The sequence below is a fragment of the Jaculus jaculus genome, chromosome 10 (genome assembly GCF_020740685.1).
Source record: "Jaculus jaculus isolate mJacJac1 chromosome 10, mJacJac1.mat.Y.cur, whole genome shotgun sequence".
NCBI classification, from domain to species: Eukaryota; Metazoa; Chordata; class Mammalia; order Rodentia; family Dipodidae; genus Jaculus; species Jaculus jaculus.
In genome coordinates, this window is record NC_059111.1 from 85,464,779 (window position 1) to 85,486,003 (window position 21,225).

The 21,225-nt window shown below is 36.8% G+C and overlaps 1 protein-coding gene across 4 annotated transcripts in view; it reads right to left on the minus strand.

Moving 5' to 3' along the window:
• Positions 1–3,408: 3,408 nt before the first annotated feature.
• Positions 3,409–21,225, minus strand: part of Pot1 (protection of telomeres 1) — a 75,594-nt gene continuing 57,777 nt past the window's right edge. For 2 of the 4 annotated variants that reach the window (XM_045160902.1, XM_045160903.1), the window contains exons 11-17: positions 19,989–20,145; positions 18,106–18,311; positions 14,511–14,646; positions 8,183–8,271; positions 6,479–6,570; positions 5,197–5,302; positions 3,409–3,780 (exon numbers count right to left, since the gene is read on the minus strand). In XM_045160902.1, the coding sequence (XP_045016837.1) occupies positions 3,668–3,780; positions 5,197–5,302; positions 6,479–6,570; positions 8,183–8,271; positions 14,511–14,646; positions 18,106–18,311; positions 19,989–20,145 (899 nt within the window). In that variant the 3' untranslated portion in view covers positions 3,409–3,667. Of the gene's footprint in view, positions 3,781–5,196; positions 5,303–5,713; positions 5,835–6,478; positions 6,571–8,182; positions 8,272–14,510; positions 14,647–18,105; positions 18,312–19,988; positions 20,146–21,225 lie in introns of those variants that run through there. The other 2 variants (XM_045160904.1, XM_045160905.1) reach the window with 2 other exon arrangements.

A 21,225-nucleotide genomic window follows, 5' to 3' on the forward strand; every position in this document is an offset into this window, starting at 1 on the left:
AAAATGAAAGCAAAAGAATTGGCTAGATTGTAATCACAATCAGTGAAGTATTTATGGTTTAATTTCTGAAACAACTGTCCAGTCCGCCAGACAGTGGGCATAGAAGAGACTCTAGCCCATCCCTGTGGCCAGCCAGTCACTAGAGCACAGGATCAGAGTTCAAAACCTGGGCATCCAGCAGTACACACTACGATGTTGGTTTTCTGATAAACAGGTATACCTTCACTTTCTGTGCCATAAACACCAGTCTTTACGTATTTATTTAGAAACCATATCCAATGTGCACAGTGATCAGAGACTAAAGGATATGTGGGTGAATTGTGTGCCATATCCTGGCATGTATAGTTCTTTCAAATAAAGCTATCACTAGGGGTGGCCAGAGAATGGATGAGCAGTAACACAGTTTACATTAATGCATTTGAATAAGGAATAGCATGTGGTCTTTATGGCCAGCATTTTTATTCCTCGTATAGGAGCACTGACATAGCAGTGTCTACAAAAAGAATGCTGCAACAGTTAGAAGTTGAGGCAGATGCTATAATGTATGTTCTTTTTTTAACATTATTTTTAAAAAGATATGTAGTTATTAGAGACAGAGAGAGGAAAAGACAGAGAGAATGGGTATGCCAGGACTCTAGTCAGTGCAAACAAACTCCAGACACAAGCGCCACCATGTGCATTTGACTTACGTGGGACCTGGAGAATCAAATGGGGCTTTAGGCTTCACAGCCATGCCCCTCAACTGCTAAGCCATCTCTCCTGCCCTATAATGCACGTTCTTAAATTTACATCATTTAAAATCTACCAGGTAAAATTCTACCAGTAAACATGTCATGGGTCAGGAGTCAAGTCTGGTTACAAGGAATTATCAGCATCTTGTTGCTCAGAAATAAATTCTGCCAAAGTATGTGTTCCTGATGAGGGTGAACTGCATACATTACTACTGGACAAGCAGTAGGTATTGATGAAACTCTTCTTAACAACAGAAAAGGGGCAAAACACACACACACACACACACACACACACACACACACACACATGAATTTTAAGAAATCATAGCAATGTGAGTCTTTAAAACAAAAGATTCATAAAAATATTTTTCTTTTATAAACTTGGAGATGCTATAGGTTCATCATGAGCCCATGGAACCTTTGACACCTACTGAGACTGGGTGCTTGCTGAGGGCAGAGAAAATGCTGGTCTTATGCAGGAATCCCAAGTATCGACATCAATATTGAAACACATCTGTAAAACTGTAGGGCATGGAACTTTTCCCTAAATATTTTGAACTAAAAGTTTATAACCCTTAACACATAGCATCAGTCTCTCTCGCTGTTTCAGACTACCTGGTAAGCTGGTAGTGGAGTTGAGATTACTATGAGCCAAGGACATCAGTTACCCAAATATTCTGACCAATAACGTGGTTAAAATCTTCAACAGTACAGAAAATACACTGGTTCCTCTTATGATCTATTTTCAATGTTAGTTCAAGCTGAGAAGAAGTGACAGAGGAGTGCTCAGCACTGAAATATCTCTATCACACCTTACAAGGCTCAGGGTCTATCGCGGAAGAGTGGTAGAAAGAATGTAAGAGCCAAAGGAAGGGTAGGACTCCTTACAACGTGCTCTTCCAGACACTTCAAGCATACCTGGTAAACAGACAATTCCCAAAATCCAGGATATTGGTACACCTGCTGTGTTAGATTTCCCTGTTACCTACCTGGGATATCAAATTATTAGGAGGAAAGGTCTGGTTTGGCTAGCAGTCTCAGAGTTTTTAGCTTCCAGCTACTTGGTCCTGCTGCTCTGAGGCTGTGTTTGGATGTCATGGCAGCAGGGAAGTAACGAACAAGACAGGATGGGGCCAGGGTCCCTAATCCTTTGTCAAGGGCACAATGTCCATGAACTAACATGGGAGTTCCATGTCTTAAAGTTTTCACCACCTCCTAACAGTGCTGCCTTTCACACAGGGGCCTTTGGGGGATCATTCAAGACTGAAACTGGAATACCTACTCTAATCTCTCTGTCTTATCAGGTCCTTTCATTACCCAGCACTTGTCAAACAAATGAAATGGAAGAAATGTATACAATTATTTATTCTTCCCTAATTTTGAGTTAGGAATATCTATTATCACTCCGTTTTTAGCCCAAAACTTCACATATATACAAACATGTATGTTTGGGCAAAAGTGAATATCCATTATTTTAAATTTGACACTTATATAAACAATAGACTATAATACAACTTTGCTATATTTAGCTGCAGCCATCATCATTCCAGTACACTGCAGGTCATTTGGACAAACACTGTACAAGGAATGCAGTTAGCCAGATATTTCTGTATAAAAACAAAGCATAACGTATTTAAGCAGGTTTTGGATAGCTAGATTTCTAAATACAAAAATGAAATGAAACTAGTGGAAGCTGAAAGACAGAATTAGGATATCTTCTTATCTTACTCTCATCAACAGTGATGATGTAAATCTCAAAGCAGGAGAAAGCCCAACTATACTGGGGATATTGAGTGATGTGTAAAATGCTTGCTGCTCAACTCTCAGTACTTAAATTCGTAGCCCCAGGTCCCACATAAAAACCAGAAGTTATCCTGAGCTTCTGTAATCCTAGTGCACCTATGGTCAGAAGAGAGGTAGAGACAAGGTGATTTCCTGAAAGCTCATGAAGTGGGGAACAATGAGATCCTGCCTCAAATGAGGTGGAAAGTGAAGATCTCTCTAAAAGTTGTCCCCTGACCTCTACATGTGCATAGTGGCATGTGCCTGCCTGCATGTATGTATACACACATACATAAGTGCTCACATAAATAAAGTAATTAATTAAGGGGCTGGAGAGATGGTTGAACAGTAAGAACAATTTCTGTGCAAGTATGTGGCAGGCTGAGAGATGGCTCAAATTTCGCCCTCAGGCCCTATGTAAACAGCTGCTCCATAATCCCAGTTTCTCTGGGAGCAGAGACTCAACAATAACCAGAGTCTGGGGGGACGGAGGGGAAATCAAGAACAAACAACAAAAATGGGCAAGCTGAGACTCTGGCTCAATTAAGAATTGGTGGCACAGTGATGGATATATAATTCTGCACTGGTGACTGCAGGTGACCACATCCTGGGTAAATGAGTGTTTGGGGTGCTGCAAGGGCATATAGACATACACCTACCCCGCCACGTGTATAAAAAGAAAAAGGAAATTAAGAGAGGCAGCCCAACCAAGGATGCAAGGAAATAAAACAGAAATAATAAAATAATAAATAATAAAAATAATAAAATAATAAATAAAACAGAAATAAATGCCTCATAGGTGGAAAATTGATGGGATAAATTGTTTTCAGTGTAAGACAGTAACACACCTTGCCTAGAAAAGACTGGAAAGAAGAAAGGAAAACACACACATTCATTCAATGTGTCCTTTCATTTTATGTTCCCAGTAGTGTTCAAACTGGACATTTTGAGCAACAAGATATTTCAACACATTCACAAGAAGGCATTACAAAGACAAACTGCCTTTTAGTACAAAAAGTCTAAACCACTACTGAAAATATGAATGGTATTTTAACAATAGTCAACTCTCTTCTGTTTTTATAAAAAAGACTCTCATAGAAAGTATTGTTTTCTAAAATTACAATATTTTACATATGCTAGGTCAAGTGGCATTATTAAATAAGATCCTCTGCAACTGTGGTGTCAAAAATTTGATAGCAAATTTGTTGTTCCGTTCCATTTGTGATGTTATATGACTTGATGAAGCATTCCAACCATGGGTATGTATCTATAAATCAAAAAGAAAATGCTATAAATGCTATATGGCCATTAAAACTGAATGATCAATTGGTAACAATGACTAAATTGTATTTTTTCCCATCAATGGAAGACAGAGACAGTTGTGACCATCTCATTCCTAATACTCCTTCGTTCCTGTTTGTTCACTAACTAACTGAAACGAAAGGGAACCTGAACTTGTTGGACCCCTCCCACCTGCCCAGGCAACCCTCCCAGCAGGCAGAAGGTCCAGTGGTGGCAGCCGCGGATGGCATTTCCAGCTTTGCTTATGATTCAGTCAGCCCAGCAAGCCAACTTCCAACAGCTACCAAAGCTCTGTGTGCCTTCAAGCTCAAATCTAAACAGCACTGAACACAGCACTCAATTTTAGCAAGAGCCAAGTGAGACAGATGCTCTCTTACATGGCTGGTGGAACAGTAAGTAGGTAAAAATATTTCTGAAAAATCGTGTGGCAGCATGTATCAAAAGCCACCAGGCCCAGGGAGTTTTATTCCCAGAAATAAATCCATAATAATTCAAAAGGCCATTACAAATTAAAACTGGAAATAAATATATGTAAACATATTAAGCTTTGTTACAGGTGAGCAAAATTCCCATTATTTTGAAACTGCAATAAAATATACAGACTGACCAATGAGTGAAAAGACTAGCTGGACTAAAAGTAGTATATACAAGTTACACTGGCAATGGTTAAATCTGAAGCAGGAAAAATTTTCTATTAAAGCTCATTGGAGGAATCAATCTGTCTTAGTAGCTTGTTACATTTCCACATGCACAGAAATAATGGCCACAGAAGCAAGATTCAAGAGCACAGCAGCTTCAACTGATATAGCTCAGTCTGAAGACCCATAAACAAATCAAGCAATTGTACAGAAAAAAAAATTACAGCTATTAAACTGTAAAATAAGCTGGCCATGGTGGTGCGTGCCTATAAGCTCAGTACTTGAGAGGCACAGGTAGGAGGATCACCATGAGGTTGAGGCCATCCTGAGATTACATAGCGAATTACAGGTCAGCCTATGGTAGAGTGAAATCCTGCCTCAAAAAAAAAAGAGTAAAAAAAAATGTGTATATTTTGAAGTCACATAATTCTGAAGAGAAAATACATCAATGTAATGAAATGAATAAATGCAGTTTGTTAGGAAACTTTTCTGGCTGAAACATGACCCATTTGTTTTAATTCCAACTATAGTGCTTGCATGCATGAACTTGTGACCAAAGCTGATATCCTTTTAATTATGCTCAAAGATACTTTCATTTATCTCTGCTACTGTCTTATAAGGCAGACAACAGTGATCACTTACGACTTAGTAATTTAGCAGGAGTCAAATCGTTCTTCTGTTTCTGTAAAGCCTATAGATAAAGCTAGGTGTTATTTCAAGAGAATGAAAGAAGGGGTGCCTACCAACTTTTATTCCTGGAGGGCAAAGCATATTTATAATCATATCCATATGTGTCTGAAGGTTGTCATCAGCTAGGATTTTTGAGGCTGGAATCTGGAAAAATTTGTCCTTAAAAATTGTGATGAAGAAAATATTAATTAAAAAATGATACCAAATGAAGTCAATATTATTTAATCTACTAATACAAACTATAATATTTCACCCTACTAAGACTTTATAGTAAGAATTCATAAATTAGAGAGTTGGTCTAAAGTTCAAATGATTTACTACTTTAATCTTGAAAGACCTTAGAGAAATATACACACACCATGTTAAATTGCTCTGACTTAATGCCGACACCAAGAAGGGGCTTTGCTAACTGTTGCATCCCCCTCCCATAACTGGCACCATGTGAATGTTCAGCAAACATTTATTTAATGATGGCTGAATAAATTGTGAAGACAGAAGAAAACCCTACTCTCAACCATACTACTGAGTCTTTTCTATTTTATTTATCTTATTTATTTCTTTTTACTTTACCTTAAAGATAAGAAGGCTTCTGCAAGGAGTCCTTAAGCCTTTAGTACATCACACACTTACGGGAAGAGTAACTTTGTTCACAGGGGCTGTGGGTGACTCTGGATCTTCTAACAATGTGATCCTGGGTGGGGTTTTGCAAGGCATGTAGCATTAGCCTAACCTCAGACGGACGTGAAGCAGCCCTGTGGGCAGTTAGTCCTGACTATGTGAGGAGTCCCAGTAAAGACTGTTAACCCAACAGGGATTAGGTCACGCTCCCCCAGCTGCCAAGACTCCATGTATATTGTAACATGCGATGTAGAAAAAATAGTGACTATAGTGCTAAGGAGGAGGGTGACCTTGTGCATTATCTAAACTGAGGGTGGCTGTGTGGGCTTCTGAACTTACATCTAGTTTCAGAAGTGACAGTAGTATTCTTTATCAAGTAATTTTATTTCCTCTTAGATTATGCAAGTTTAAAAAGTATAGTGAAATGGCGACAGCATGGCTATGTCTGCTCTTTGGCTATGGATAGGATTTCTGCATGGTAAGGAGAATGACTCTCCTCAAATTCTGATCCCTCAACTTTTCAGAATCTGTATGCTATTACTTATAATGACAAGATCAAGAGATACATAGACTGATAAATTCAGATTTATGTGTGTGCATTTTATTTATATTTTAAGTTATGTGGGATGCTTTTAGGAGGAAAATGAGCGTGGATAATTATGTTAGCTTTTAATATAATGCTTTAGTTAAAGTATCTTTATGAGCTCTTTTACTTACAGAATCCATGAGATAAGCTTCTAACACTCCGGTCCCATCATCAAGAGTAAATGTCATAACAAACACATACTGCAGAGGGACAATTCCCAGAACTAGAGAGAGGAAAAAGAGCAAACTATATGATCTATGATTATCAAGGTAAAGTTAAAATTGTTTTACTTTAGTATGTATCTGTAATTATTGCTTACTAAAAGTATCTAAGGAAAATATACATAGGACATACATTTTTCTCCAATAGCAATTTATTAAATCATGTAGCAGTTCCAGTTTGGGACATGCACTGTGTTAACATAATGTCTCATTATATTATAAGCAAATGCATTCATGGTTGGATATTACAATATATCTTTAACATGAATACCTTTGCAGATATCCAAAAACTGGTTAATAAAATGCAGCTCCTGCATGTTAATCATATGAAAGATAACCTTTCAGAATATTCTAAAAAGCAATATACAATCTAAGATATCTTTTATCATTTTTAAGAGATATCATTTGGTTAAATGCACAAAATTGCTAGAATCTGTGATTTCAAAATCTTTAAATGAGGAAGAAAAAAGAAATTGGAGGTACTACATCACATGAAAATTCGTTCATAAGTTAAGATGCAATTTTTTTTGTCTAGAAAAACAATGATCAGATTTATAGAATTTAGCTTCCATCTATGGATCCTATATTGAAATATCAGGACTAATTAAGAAGCCAAGTATGCAGAATAAGTTAGGGTGGGTACTGGCATGAGTGCAAATATGCAACAGATGTTAACACAGAGGAACTAAAAGGTCTCAATAGGTTTCACAGAAACAAAACTAGTAAGGATGACCTTAAACTGCATGCTGAGGGATACAACCTGCAATGAGCATAGAAGGAGAGATCAAGTTCTAAAAGAGGCTCATGTAAAATTAACATGGGATTTTACTGAACCCAAAGAGAGTCATATAATGCAAATATTTACATAATGAAATTAACCTAGTAGAAAAAAGCTGGGTGTTTGGTTTTAGGCATTAATATTCACTATGTTTGTGGTTGGCCATATGCCAAACAATACTGACAAAATGTTTACTGAGGAGGAGAGAGAAAAGAGTAAGGGATGTGGCAAAGTAACAGTGCACTAGGAAGAACCTACTTGAAACAAAAAAAAAGATTCAAGAGAGTTGTGATGGATATAATCAAATGTCTAAAGGCAGTTTCACTTAGAGAAGATGAAGTGGATGTGTGCTGATAATTCTAGCAGAACAGAACCTGGCCCATGCTACATATAGGTAGGTGGATTGGGTTTCTTTACTAACAACTGCCTGAAATGAAAGGGCCATGCCTTAAGATCATGCCTAACAATGTACAGAGCATCCTGCTCCTGAGGGAGTTTTAAACACAGGCTTTATGACCAGAGTTGTACATGTAACACAAAAAAGGTTCTGTTATTCCAGAAAAGAACTGTTGGAGAAAAGTAAAAGAACCCTTGTCAATCTCAGATATTATAAGTTGGAATTTTTTTAATAATCTGTATCTGAAATCAAGGACTAATAAGAATATAACTTACTGGATATTTCAATATGCATTATGATTCGAAAAGAATGGAAATGTTTTAAACATTTATTCCATATTTTGACTATAATCACTGTAGTTTCACCTATATATGCACATTCAAATATAAATCAGTGGGATGACACAGTTGAAACTGTAGGAGAGAGAAATTTCGCTAACCTTCTGCCACAGAAGAAGGAGATCGCTGCGCACTTTCAGCAAGGGAAGATAGACTTTGTATTGGTTTCAAATGAGAACACTGTTTACATCTGAAATTCAGGAGAAAAATCATATCTAAACATAATCAAATTCACTTAATTATTATAACATTTTGCTCTTCAAGTATGTATAATTTTAGAAAACAAATTACTAAGCACATAAGTATCCCATTTCCTATACTGGCACATGTTTATTTCTGAATAAAGTTATGAAGTAAATTTCTATACAAAAACAATAAAAAATATAATGAGCTTCAGAATAAGCAACTCTAAGTGTAGATCCAGGAATTGGACTCCTGGTCCAAATGAATTTGGCTGTTAATTTACTTATCTGTTAAGACATAAAAAGTTGAAGGAGTAGAAGTGCAAAGTTCGACAAGACTGCATCTAGGCTCTAGGGATCTTACTGAACACTGAAGTCTTAAAAATAGCAAAAAGGGAAAATTACAAAACAGAATTAATGAGATTTCATGTGCATTCATGCTTTATGTAAACATATCTAGGGTACCTAATACTAAAGTTCATATTTTAAACTACGTTACATCTAAAACTATAAAATTACTAAAGGTACATACTATTTCACATAGGTAATTTGCTTTTCATATTTGTCAATAAATCATGTGCATGAGTTATTTTTATTAGACATCATCATGCTGTTTGAGATGTAGTAAAAATACACTTAGAAAATATACTTGAATAAAAATTAAAGTTTGGGCTGGAGAGCTGGCTTAGCAGTTAAGGCACTTGTCTGTAAAACCAAAGGGCAGACGTTCAATTCCCCAGAACCTATGTGTCTAAAATTTGTTTGTACTGGCTGAGAGCCCTGGCACACTATTTTCTCTCTATCAAATAAACAAAAAAATTAAACAAATAAAAAAGCTTAAAAATACTAAAAACATAAAGTTCAAAGGATTCTCTTCCACTTATATTTTGGGGAAATGGGGTAATAACTGTAAATTCCATCATCTAATCATCAAATGTCTTCTCTAATAGCAACAACAACAGATAGCTGAATGATAATGATGGCCCCAAGAAAAGACATGCTCATTAGTATTAGACATTGATCCAAAAAAAAAAAAAAAATACTAAAGATAAGTGCTAGCATTCCATCAGAGAATTCACTACGTCCAAATCACTTAGGAGGTGGAAAAGAACACAAAAACAAAAACAAACCTAGGGCTGAGAAGATGGCTCACTGGTTGAAGGCTCTTGCTTGCAAAGCCTGCTGCCCTGGGTTTGATTCTTAAGTATTCATGTAAAGACACAAAGTGGTGCACGCAGCAGGAGTTCATTTACCGTGTAAAGGGCTCTGGTGTGAGCAGTCTGTCTGTCTAGCTCTCTCTGCTTGCAAATAAACAAACAAACAAATAAATATTTTTTTAATCCAATGGGAAGATAAAACTTTTTTTAAGAAGGTAAGAATGCAATAACAATATGGTAAGTAGAAAGCAGCAATGTGTTAATTAGAAAGTTAATAGGAACTACATGATCATTTTAATAGATGTAGAAAAAGCCTTTGACAAAATTCAACATCCCTTTGTGACTAAAACACTGGAGAAGATAGGGATGGAAAGACCGTATTTCAACATAATAAAAGCAATATATAATAAACCTAAAGACTAAATCATACTAAACGGGGAAAAACTTGAAGCATTCCTACTAAGGTTCAGAACTAGGCAGAGGTGCCCACTCTCACCACTGCTTTTCAACACAGTACTTGAAGTAGAACAAGAGAAAGAAATAAAGGGATATAAATTGGAAAGGAAGAGTAAACTAGCCCTATCTGTAGATGACATGATTCTATACCTAAGAGAACAACAACAAAATCCTCCTAGAAGTGATACACATTTTAAGCAAAGTGACAAGATAAAACAGACACAAACCATTAGCCTTTGTATGAATCCATGACAACATTAACATCACGGAAAAAACAATCTGGGAAGCTGCCCCCTTTACAATCTCCACAAAAAAAAAAAAAAACAACAAAAAAAAAACCTTGGGATATTCCTAAGCAAGGAAGTTGAAAACATAAAAACACTGAAGGAAGAACTAGAGGAAGACATGAAAAGATGATCTTCCATGCTCATGGACTGGAAGAATTAATATTGTTAAAATGGACATCCTAAACAAAAATATATAAATAAATAAAACAAAAAGATCAGCCCCAGCTGGTGACACATGCCTTAAATTCAGCATCTGGGAGGCCAAGGTAGGAGGATTGCATTGAGTTTGAGACCACCCTGAGACAGTTAATTCCAGATCAGCTTCAACTAGAATGAGGATACATACCTTGCTTCAAAAACAAACAAGCAAACCTAAGAAATGGGAATCTGACCAAAGGCAATATGCAGATTCAATGCAATTCTAATCAAAATCCCAGCAATATTCTTTACAGAATTAGGAAACAAATCTCTAAATTCATATTCACAAAAGGCCATGGATAGACAACAATGTACTGAGCAATATGAACACGTCTGGTGTATCAGCACACCTGATTTCAAGCTACACTGTAAGACCACAGTAATTAAGGGAGCACTGGACTGACATAAAGAGGTACACCCTGTCAATGCAATAAAACTGAAGATCCAGGTATGAATTTGAGTAACTTGCAGGTACCTGATCTTTGAAAAAGAGGTGAAAAAGGCTCACTGGAGCAAAAACAATATCTAGAATATACAAAAAATTCAAACCTAAACAATAAAAATATCAAGTATCCCACCCTGTCTAAAAAAACAAAAAAACCTAAACAAACAAAAAAGGGGATAAGACACCTGAGCAATGACTCTCGAGGTTGTCCTCTGACCTTCACATGTATACCCACATATGCACACACACATAGACATAAATATGCACATATACAGAAGTTTAAAAAAATCACTTTTCTTGGAAATTTTCACTGATAAAATATAAATCTAGAGATGTATAAGCATTAAAGAAACAAAGTAAACAATTAATTCAAATCCACTAACTTCTTAAAAGGTGGCAGGGCCAAACAAAACAACAAAAAAAGAAGCTTTGAAAACTGTGTGGCTTGGAAAGTACTGTGGTAAACATGGCTACAGTAACAATTTAAACACATCTATTAAGAAAAAGAAAGGAAAAAGTTGTGAGGCACACTGGAAGCATGGCTGCATCCGACAGAAGAAAGTGACCTCTAATACAGCCAGAAGCCTTGCAATCAGTGACACGTAAGCATGTGAACCAGTGACCAAAGGAAAATGTGCAAAATATGCGAACATGCAATTCATAGTGCAGGATTCCTAAAGGACACACAGAAAGGAGCATTTCCAAAGCCGCTAGTCATCTAGAATACACTAAGGGAACTTCACGGGCACCAGCTGAATGAAGCTCATCAGCACAACAATATTACAGGTTCAGTTAACACCAAGGGTTGAGAAGAACTTTGCAGACAATGGGGATTTCATATACTACTGATGGGACCATGGATTGGTCAAAACAATGGAAGAACAACTTATTTTTCTCCCATAACTTACAAGTTTCACAGCTTTTGATATAGCAGGGTCAAATATAAGTAAAAGCCACAGTGGTAACTTACAAACACGTTTGGCAAAGAGTCTAGTTCATTTATACCATGTCTCGCTATCTGTACAAACACAATTTAAGCAAAGCTTTGGGAACAACTGCCTATAATTATGTAACATGTTCACTGTGATTTATTCCCTGTGATTCTACTTCACACTCCACATTTAACAGGGGAAAAAAGTCTAGTCAGAATTTATGAAACTGATTTTATGACAAAAGAAACATGCCGAACATCAAAACAGGACTTAATTTAACAATGTTACCTGTAAGCGAAACAAATAAAAATAGCATAGACACTAACAGGGAGAATGGGCTAGTAAATTAGAGTAGATTCATAGAATATTTAGACACTAAAATAAATCTAAATTTTAGATGTATTAATATGAATTGATGTTGAAAACATGTGAGTGACAAAACCAACATGTAAATAGAACAGACTTAGTATAAACTAGCTGAGATAGATTTAGAAAACACAATCTGCTGTATTGCTCTGCAGTTCACACACATGCGTCCCCACAACAGCATAAAAACACAGAGGAGAAAAACTCCTACTTTGGGAAAGTAGCTACTTTTGATAAGGAAGGGCTAAAGAAGGGAATTGCTTCTTCACTGCAAAATTTAATTTCTTAAATAAAAAGATCTAAAAAAGGTTAGTTTTTTTTTTTTAAACATCTGGTAAAATTTCCCATTCAAAAAAATTAACAAAAGTCAAATCTAGTTGGTAGTATATAATTGATGTACTTTTATTTTTTTAAGTTTAAATTATTACACATCTTAAAATTTTTATTTATTTATTTATTTATTTATTTATTTATTTGAGAGTGACAGACACAGAGAGAAAGACAGATAGAGGGAGAGAGAGAGAATGGACGCGCCAGGGCTTCCAGCCTCTGCAAACGAACTCCAGACGCATGCGCCCCCTTGTGCATCTGGCTAACGTGGGACCTGGGAAACCGAGCCTCGAACCGGGGTCCTTAGGCTTCACAGGCAAGTGCTTAACCGCTAAGCCATCTCTCCAGCCCTATTACATAATTTAAAAAGGAAATATTGGCTTGTACTAATGTATTCTAATACCAAAAAAATATATAAATATCTTAAAATTTTAAGTATAAATAGTTTGATTTTCTGTTTTGGTTCATGGAAAACCTGTTAAATTATATATATAATTAAAAGAAACTCTCTTTAGACTTCAGTAAGAAACTACATCTACACTTAATACCTAAGTTGTACTTTCTTGGTTTAGACTGAACAAGATACTCTACACACTGACTGTGAGATAGAAAGAAGGAAAGCTGAATGTGTGATAAACAGAAAGTCAAGGCAAAGGATTTATAGAAGAAACAGAATAGGATCGGTTTTGCCTTCTTAATGACTTTTATAAATCTTGTAGGAGCTGAGGTCATGAGGTCAGTGGGACTAAAGACAGCAGGTACATCCAGGAAAACAGTGGCTGCACTGTTCTTCCACTCCATAGCTGAGCTTGTTCAGCAGTGGTGGGTATGGGACAGAACTCAGGCCGATGTCCACTGGTCACTTTGGCTATAATAATGGCAGTATGAAATTTTATAATAAAGATCAAAATTGACATATTATAAAAAGGCCTAACCAATGCCCAAATATAGAATCAAAGAGGAACAGAGTTCAAAGCTTGTCAAAGGAGATGCAGGCTCAGGGAGACCTAGCAAGGAGGGCAGTATACTTTACCCTTACCCCTTCTTCCAGGCGTACGAATCAGTACAGCCTAGTGTATTTTCTTAAGATTTTCAGTGGCAGAAAAGTTGTGAGTTACTGGATCATTAACTTATAATTCAGTTAATTTTTATTTATTTATTTGCAGAGGAGAGAGAGAGAAAAAAAAAAATAGACAGAGAGAACAGGCATGCCAGGGCCTCCAGCGCTGCAAAGAACTCTCAGATTCATGTGCCACCTTCTGCATTCGGCTTTACACGGGTACTAGGGAATCGATCCTGGGTTGTTAGGCTTTGCAGGAAGCACCTTAACTGCTGAGCCATTTCTCCAGCCCTCACTTAACTTTTACTGGGTTTGAAGTTCTGAACTTTTTCTTAGCTAGTATCTACCTTCTTGAGAAAGAAACAAGGACCAGTCTCTGATAAGCGTGACAAAACATTGAAAGCCTTATACTTTTTACACAGTGCATGCATGCTATTTTTATATAAGCTGATCAAAAGAATAAATTTATATCATAAAAGTTCAAGACAGATGCTCTTAGAATGGAGTTATCTTCAGTTAAACTCATCATAAATTGAAGATCTCACATCAAAAATGTGCTGAAGCTAGCTGTGGTGGTGCATACCTTTAATCCCAGAACTTGGGAGGCAGAGGTAGGAGGATCACCATGAATGAGTTTAAGGCCACCCTGAGAATACATAGTGAATTCCTGGTCAGCCTGAGTTAGATTAAGACCCTACCTTGAAAAACCAAAACACCAAAAAAAGATGTGCTTGACTCATGTAACACATTGAAGATACAGCTAAGTAACACAGTCAAGTGTAGATCAGTTTTACCTGCTGAATTGCTACATCATTGCTCACTGACCTGCTTGTCACTAGACTGGGAAAGGACAAAACTCAAAACTTAGAGCTCTGTTTTTGAATGAAGGTGTAACATTTTTGTGTCATCGTGAAGGATAAATATCCTAACTCGGGAACCATCCCTAAGCATCTGTTGAACATACAGGAACTGAACTACCGTTTTTAATTCCCCAAGTCCCAGAGTTGAACACATACCCATAGTGATGTGCTTTTTCTTGGATAAGGAACGGCATAGAAAGGTCTAGGACTTCCAGGTCTTCCTGGCTGGACTTCACAGGAATGACACTGTGAAATGTGCTTGAGAGCTTAGTGATTTCCTCTAGTGTTCCTCCTGTTAAGTCGGAATAAATAAACCCATTAAGTAGCACAGACATACTCTGGGCAGAATGCAGCACCCACTAAGTAACACAATACTGAGAAACAGGAATACTATAAAGAAATAAAGAGTCATACATTTAGAAATCTGATACATTTATTGTGAAGAATATTAATTTGTAAATAACATGTGTAAACTTAGATACTATACTTGAATCAAAGAAAACACTAAAAAAATGGTGAGCTAAATATAATCTGACATTTTGTGCACACTCTTAAGTTTAAACATATTGCACTTACTTCCAGAAACATTTTGGTACCAATAATTAAAAGAAAGTAAGTCTGAGACATGTGAAAGGTGACATCACAAAACTTATTGTATACTTTACTGGCTTAATAAATTTAGCTTAGAGCTGGATATAAGTCTTTTTAAACTTCTGTGTCAACATTACATTTAAATACAGATACCAATGGCAGTTCATAGAACATGCGCTCATCAGAGCATTTGCTCCTTATTCTGTTCTATGGCAGGATCAGCTCTAGCATCAGTAATTGGCTAAGACTACCTAGCGGCATCAGAACTAGATAGGACTACCGCCTGTGACGCTTAACTCGTGGCACTTCCCAGTGCCCTCTTCACTTAGTGTTCTGTCTCCAGAGAAAAGCAAGAACCACACACAAGGAGAGAAAATGACAAGCAAGCAAGTAAACAAGCAAACAAACACTGGCAAGCAAGTAAGAATTGCTTTGTATTTGTTACAATTTTGGCAAAATACGTATTGTTAGAATTGCAATGGCGAAGGGCTTCTGGCATCCAAGTAGATTTTTGTTCAAGAGCTTCTAAAAAATATTTTTCCACAAAGGCCGTAAGAATTTTGGTAGAATCTGTCAAAATTAACATTTTTAGTACTCTAGAAATTTACCAGGAGCTTTTATCCAGCCAAGGAGCATTTATCAGAAAAATGCCTACCAAAGCTGGTCGTTTGAGGGCAGCTCTTATGGACCTGATAGGATCATGCTTTATTGAAACCTCTGAAAGGATAAAGATAGTCTTACAAGTCTTATTCCATTTATGTTGGAGATGGTGGTCTCTGATTTTTATTTTACATCTATTTTCTAGAATGCATTCAGCAGTAATACGATTACTATAATTCATTCATCGTAACTTTAGTTAAACATTACCATGAACATTTCTGTGAGGCTATATTGAACAACTAACAATTAAACTGGAAGACTGTAAAACACTGTCTCCCCCAAACTGGGCAGGATCATCTCATCAGGTAAAGTCCTGGATCAGAGGCAACCTTCTTCTGAGTGAGGCACTAGCTGCTTCTGGGTCTTGGTCAGGCTCTAGATTACCACCTCCCTACCCTACCCTACTTGCTGTACTGGGCCAACCCATGCTGCTCATCTTGGAACTTACCAGTTTCCATAATCATGTGATCTAAATACTGGTAATAATAAATCTGTGTGTATGTGTGCATGTGTGTATGTGGGAAGGGGGAATCCCGAGGACAACTTTGAGTACTATAAGCATTTTACTAGCTGAACTAGCTCCCCAGCCCCAATCAATCTACTGGCTGTTTCTCTCGAAAACCTTAATAATATATCAAGTTTTTAAAAGGTCAAGTCTATATTGACAAGACAGAGTATTAAGAAACCTTAGATGTTGTTGAAAGCATATGTACAGTAGGATTATATCTTTAGAAGACAATACTAGCTGTGGTGATGAAATAAAAATAGACATCAGTTAGTTTCTAGCATATTGCAACTGTATTTAAGCAAAAGGTTTTATGATCATGAAAATGATGCTGTTTAAATATACAGATATTCATGTTCACATATTTTTCAAGAATGATTAGGCTTTTTTTTGAAAAAAAGTGTTGACAAAAAATAGTATGCTGCCGGGTGTGGTGGTGCATGCCTTTAATCCCAGCACTCGTGAGGCAGAGGTAGGTGAATCACCAAGAGTTTGAGGCTACCCTGAGACTACATAGTGAATTCAGGTCAACCTGAGCTAGAGTGAGACCCTACCTCAAAAAACAAAAAGCAAAACAAAACAAACAAGAAAACCCAAAATGTTTTAGAAGAGGTATGCTCAGTTTAAAAAGAAATAAAATATTTTTCTAAAACAAGTTACATAAATTGTGATTCTTTCATAATGAAAAGTTATGTAGAAGAAAAAGACTCCATGAAAATAAAGAAACTCGGACTTCCGGCCAAGATGGCAACCACCTAGCTGCACTGCAGATCCTGGGGAAAGAAAGACAGATGTAGCTCCTAAGAAGAGAGCCACCCCATCATACGTCAAAAGGGCCCCAGCTAAAACTAAGAAAAACTGGTGAAACAAGCAAGGGTGCTGTTTTCCTGGTGAACGGGATACCAGCACAAGGGGGAAGGAGATCAACAGAGAGAAAAATCAACTCCTACCAAATCAGAGAGCCAGAGACCCAGAGGCCCCCAACACCTCATCACTGAAGCAGACCAAAAATGAACCCAACATGGTTCAGGGCAATTTTGTGGAAGAGGGGGTGGAAAGTATGTCAGAGCCACATGTTGGGTCATGATATGCAGAGACATTTATCCTACACATAACTGTGGGCTAACTCCACAATGCATGACCCATATACCTCAACAAGGAGGTGCCAAGGGGAGGGGGTAAGTCACAGATGAGCCTAATAATGGTACCAAACTGACTGTATTTGCTGAGTACAAAACTAATTAATTAAAATAAATAAAATAAAAGAAAGAAACTCAATTTGGAACTGGGGGAAAAAGGGTGTAATGCAACAAAAAATATTAAAAATGCAAAGGAAATTAAAAGTAAGCAATAAGGGGCTGGAGACATTACTTGGTGCTTGCCTGTGAAGCCTAACAACCCTGGTTTGAAGCTCAGTTCCCCAGGACCCATATAAATCAGATGCACAAGGTGGCACATGCATCTGGAGTTTGTCTGCAGTGGCTGGAGGCTCTGGCATGCCCATTCTCTCTCTCTGCCTCTTTCTCTCTATCTGTAGCTCTCAAATAAATAAATAAAAACAAGCAATAATATTTCATTCTTTTAGTATACCATGTTTATCTGTTTTTCAGTGCATTTTCTTGACTTAGATACATCCATTTTTATGAAACAAGAGTGACATCCAGAGGCTATAGGACAATCAACTTTTCTATAAGTACTATTGTTGAAGTAGATGATCATCCTGGAACTGACAAGAGTCCAGGCAGGAATCCAACAAGACCGGAAAATGTACATACAAGATAAATGTATCATATGGAAATGCAATTCAGGTAAATGTGTGTATATGTATATTAGCATCCAACTTAAATAATATCCTCTATTTGTGACATTTACATTAAGAGTACTCTTGCTTTATATATACTAGGTGCCCCTAAAATACATTTAACAATTATTTAGAAAAAAGCAACCAATGCATTACAGCAATAATCTAAAAAGAAACAGTGATAAGTATCTTACCTTCTATCAAAATTAGACATTCACTTGAAAGAGGGAGGATACCATTATTTTTCACAAAATGAATCACTACTGTTCGTCCCCCTTGATCTTCCGTGGTCCAGGCTTTAGAATCATACAATGATGTATTTTGTAGTTTGGAATCTGGAATATTAGTTGCAGCATCCTGCAGAATTCTATGCAAACTGTCCTCATATGGAACTTCTTGCCTAAAATCAGTAACAATGAAGTATCAGAAAACAACTCTGGCATATTCTCAAAAACTCCAGTTTAAAACAGGAGTAGTGGCTCACGCCTTTAATCCCAGTGCTCAGGAGGCAGAGGTAGGAGGATCACCACAAGTTCAAGGCCACCGTGAGACTACATAGTGAATTCCAGGACATCCTGAGCTAGAGTGAGACCCTACCTCAAAACAAAAACAAACAAACAAACAAAAACATCAGGCAGCTAGAGAGACGGCTCAGAGCCTACAAAGACTAAGGATCTGGGTTCAATTCCCCAGTACTTACATAACCCAAATTCACAAGATAGTGCATGGGGCTAGAGTTCATTTGCAGTGGTTAGAGGCTCTGGCTCACCCATTCTCTCTCTATCTGGCCCCCTCCTCAAATAAATATTAAAAAGAAATACCTCAGGCTATGAGGAACATACATTCATATCCACACCACCACAAAATATAAACACATACATACATGTAACTCTGCAAAGGTATTAACAAATCATATATAAACATATATAGCTATACATATACATTATATAGCTCCCTATGGTACATTTGGTATCATGAGTCTTTACATCCATCAATTACTGACATTTTCCCAAAGATCATCTGATCCACTTAAAGAGAAAATGGCATATTACATTAAAAAGATGAACAGGAAGAAAACATATCCAGATATGTCTTGTGTTGATACTACTAAACATTATATAATGTGATATGTGTATTTATATATAAACATAATAACCAGTGATTGAAATACAAAGAGTGAAAAGCTATAATGTATTCCTTTTTTTGGTTTTATTTTTGGTTGTTAGGATAGGGTCTCACTCTAGCCCAGGCTGACCTGGAATTCACTATGTAGTCTTAGGCTGGCCTTGAACTCACTGCAATCCTCCTACCTCTGCCTCCCGAATGCTGGGATTAAAGTTGTGTATCACCACACCTGGCTTGCCCAGATATATTATATAGTTTTCTATTGTAATTTCAATGTGTTTGTGTCCTTAAGCAGCATACATAATTTTAAGTTTTCTATTTATGTATTTTTATATATTTGATAGAAAGAAGCAGGGGGCGGCAGAAGGAGGGACAGAATGGGCATGCCAGGGCCTCTAGCTGCTGCAAGCAAACTTCAGACGCATGTGCCACCTTGTGCATCTGGCTTACATGGGTTCTGGAGAGTTGAAACTTGGGCCTTTGGATTTGCAGGTAACAACCTTAACTGCTAAGCCATCTCTCCAGCCCAAAAATGACATATCCTTAACTAAAGAAAATTTGAATTTCACTTACTACTTTGGAATTAGTAAGCAGATAAGAAATATTTCTAACAAAAACTTCAATGGCCTACAATTTCTTTCAAGAATTTCAGCTAACAAAGTTTCATATTTATGAAGTTATTTTTATAACCAAAGCCTTTCCAAAGATATTTCTAAGTTTTTCTTTTTCAGATCTGAAAAAAAAAATATTTTTATTCACTAATACTAAGTCTGAATTCAGAAGTATTTTCTCATTAAGAATTTAGTGCTTTCCCTTTAAAACATCATCATGTTCCAAAATTCTACACATGAAATTACTTATTCTCAGACTTAAAATGATGTAAACTTATAGCAACATACAAAACTAATGTGATATGCATTTTTTTTTTTTTTTTTGAAAACAGAATCCTTACAGTGAGTGACATTTTGGACAATGAAGTTTAACAGACTGGAAGAGCCTCCTGGGCTTATACGACCTCAGCTTCGCACGAATCCGGTGCCGTTGAGGGGCTTTCTGTTTCAAAATGGCACAAATTGGTGTCTTCTCCAAGTACTGATGATCTGTAAGTACTATACAGAATTTGTACATTAAATCAGATTGAACAACCAATGAGAACCAAGGATATTCTCTGATTTTCCAAGCCAAATAGATACTATAAAATCTATTTAATTTAAGCTCTCTTAAGTGTTAATTCCATGAAAGCTAAGGTTACATTATTCTGAAAGTGCACCCGGGGCCCTAAGCACAGTGCCAGGAATATGCCAGGTGTCTGCCAAATCTACTCATTAAATGATGAGTAACTGGGATGAGAACAAATTATCTAGATGTGTATAATAATTTATTTTTATATGGAATTAACAGGTTTTCAGGAAAATAGTAAGGCTTATTTCAACAAGAAAATTAATGTCACAATATTTCACAATACTGAAAAATGTTCTCTGCAGTGCTGATCTTTAAGTCCCTGTTTAGCAACAGCTTAAGGTCTCGCTGGAATTTACCCAAAAGAACACAAGAGAATACATTTGCTATTATTTATCACATAGGCTCTCTACCTGTGTATTGCAAATGAGAGATGCTCCTATCTTTTATACTAAATTAGATTGGTAAGAGTGGAAAAGGTTATTAAGGTTTGCCTAATTATCACAGTGGTGGGACAGCTTGTGAGAGGGAAGAGATCCGGGAAGTTGGGGGTAAGGAAGAGGAAGGAGGAGGAAAAGAGGGAGGTAGAAAAGGAGGAACAGCAATTAAGAAATTGAATTGGAAGAAAAGTAGTGGGGGCAAATGCCATGGAAATAGATAAAATGAGTCACCTCAGCAAACTGCAGTAAGAAGAATTGGATAGTTGTGGTCAGTTTATACTGGTTACTATAAACTGGCTGGTGACCCTTGGTAACAACCTTTCCTCGATTGTTAACACTTCTCTGTTCTAATATTCAAACCTTATGAACATCAATTGGTCAGGAAAACCACTTATTTTCCTAGTTTTAATCTAACGTAAACCCTCACGAACACATTTTATTTTAAGGACATATTTAGAATTGACCAATTTCTTGTGATATTTAAAGCAAAAGGTGACAGCATACCCAGCCCTAATATCACACAAGTCTTATCTGGTCTTTTCCAATTACATACTGACGTCATTTCTCCAA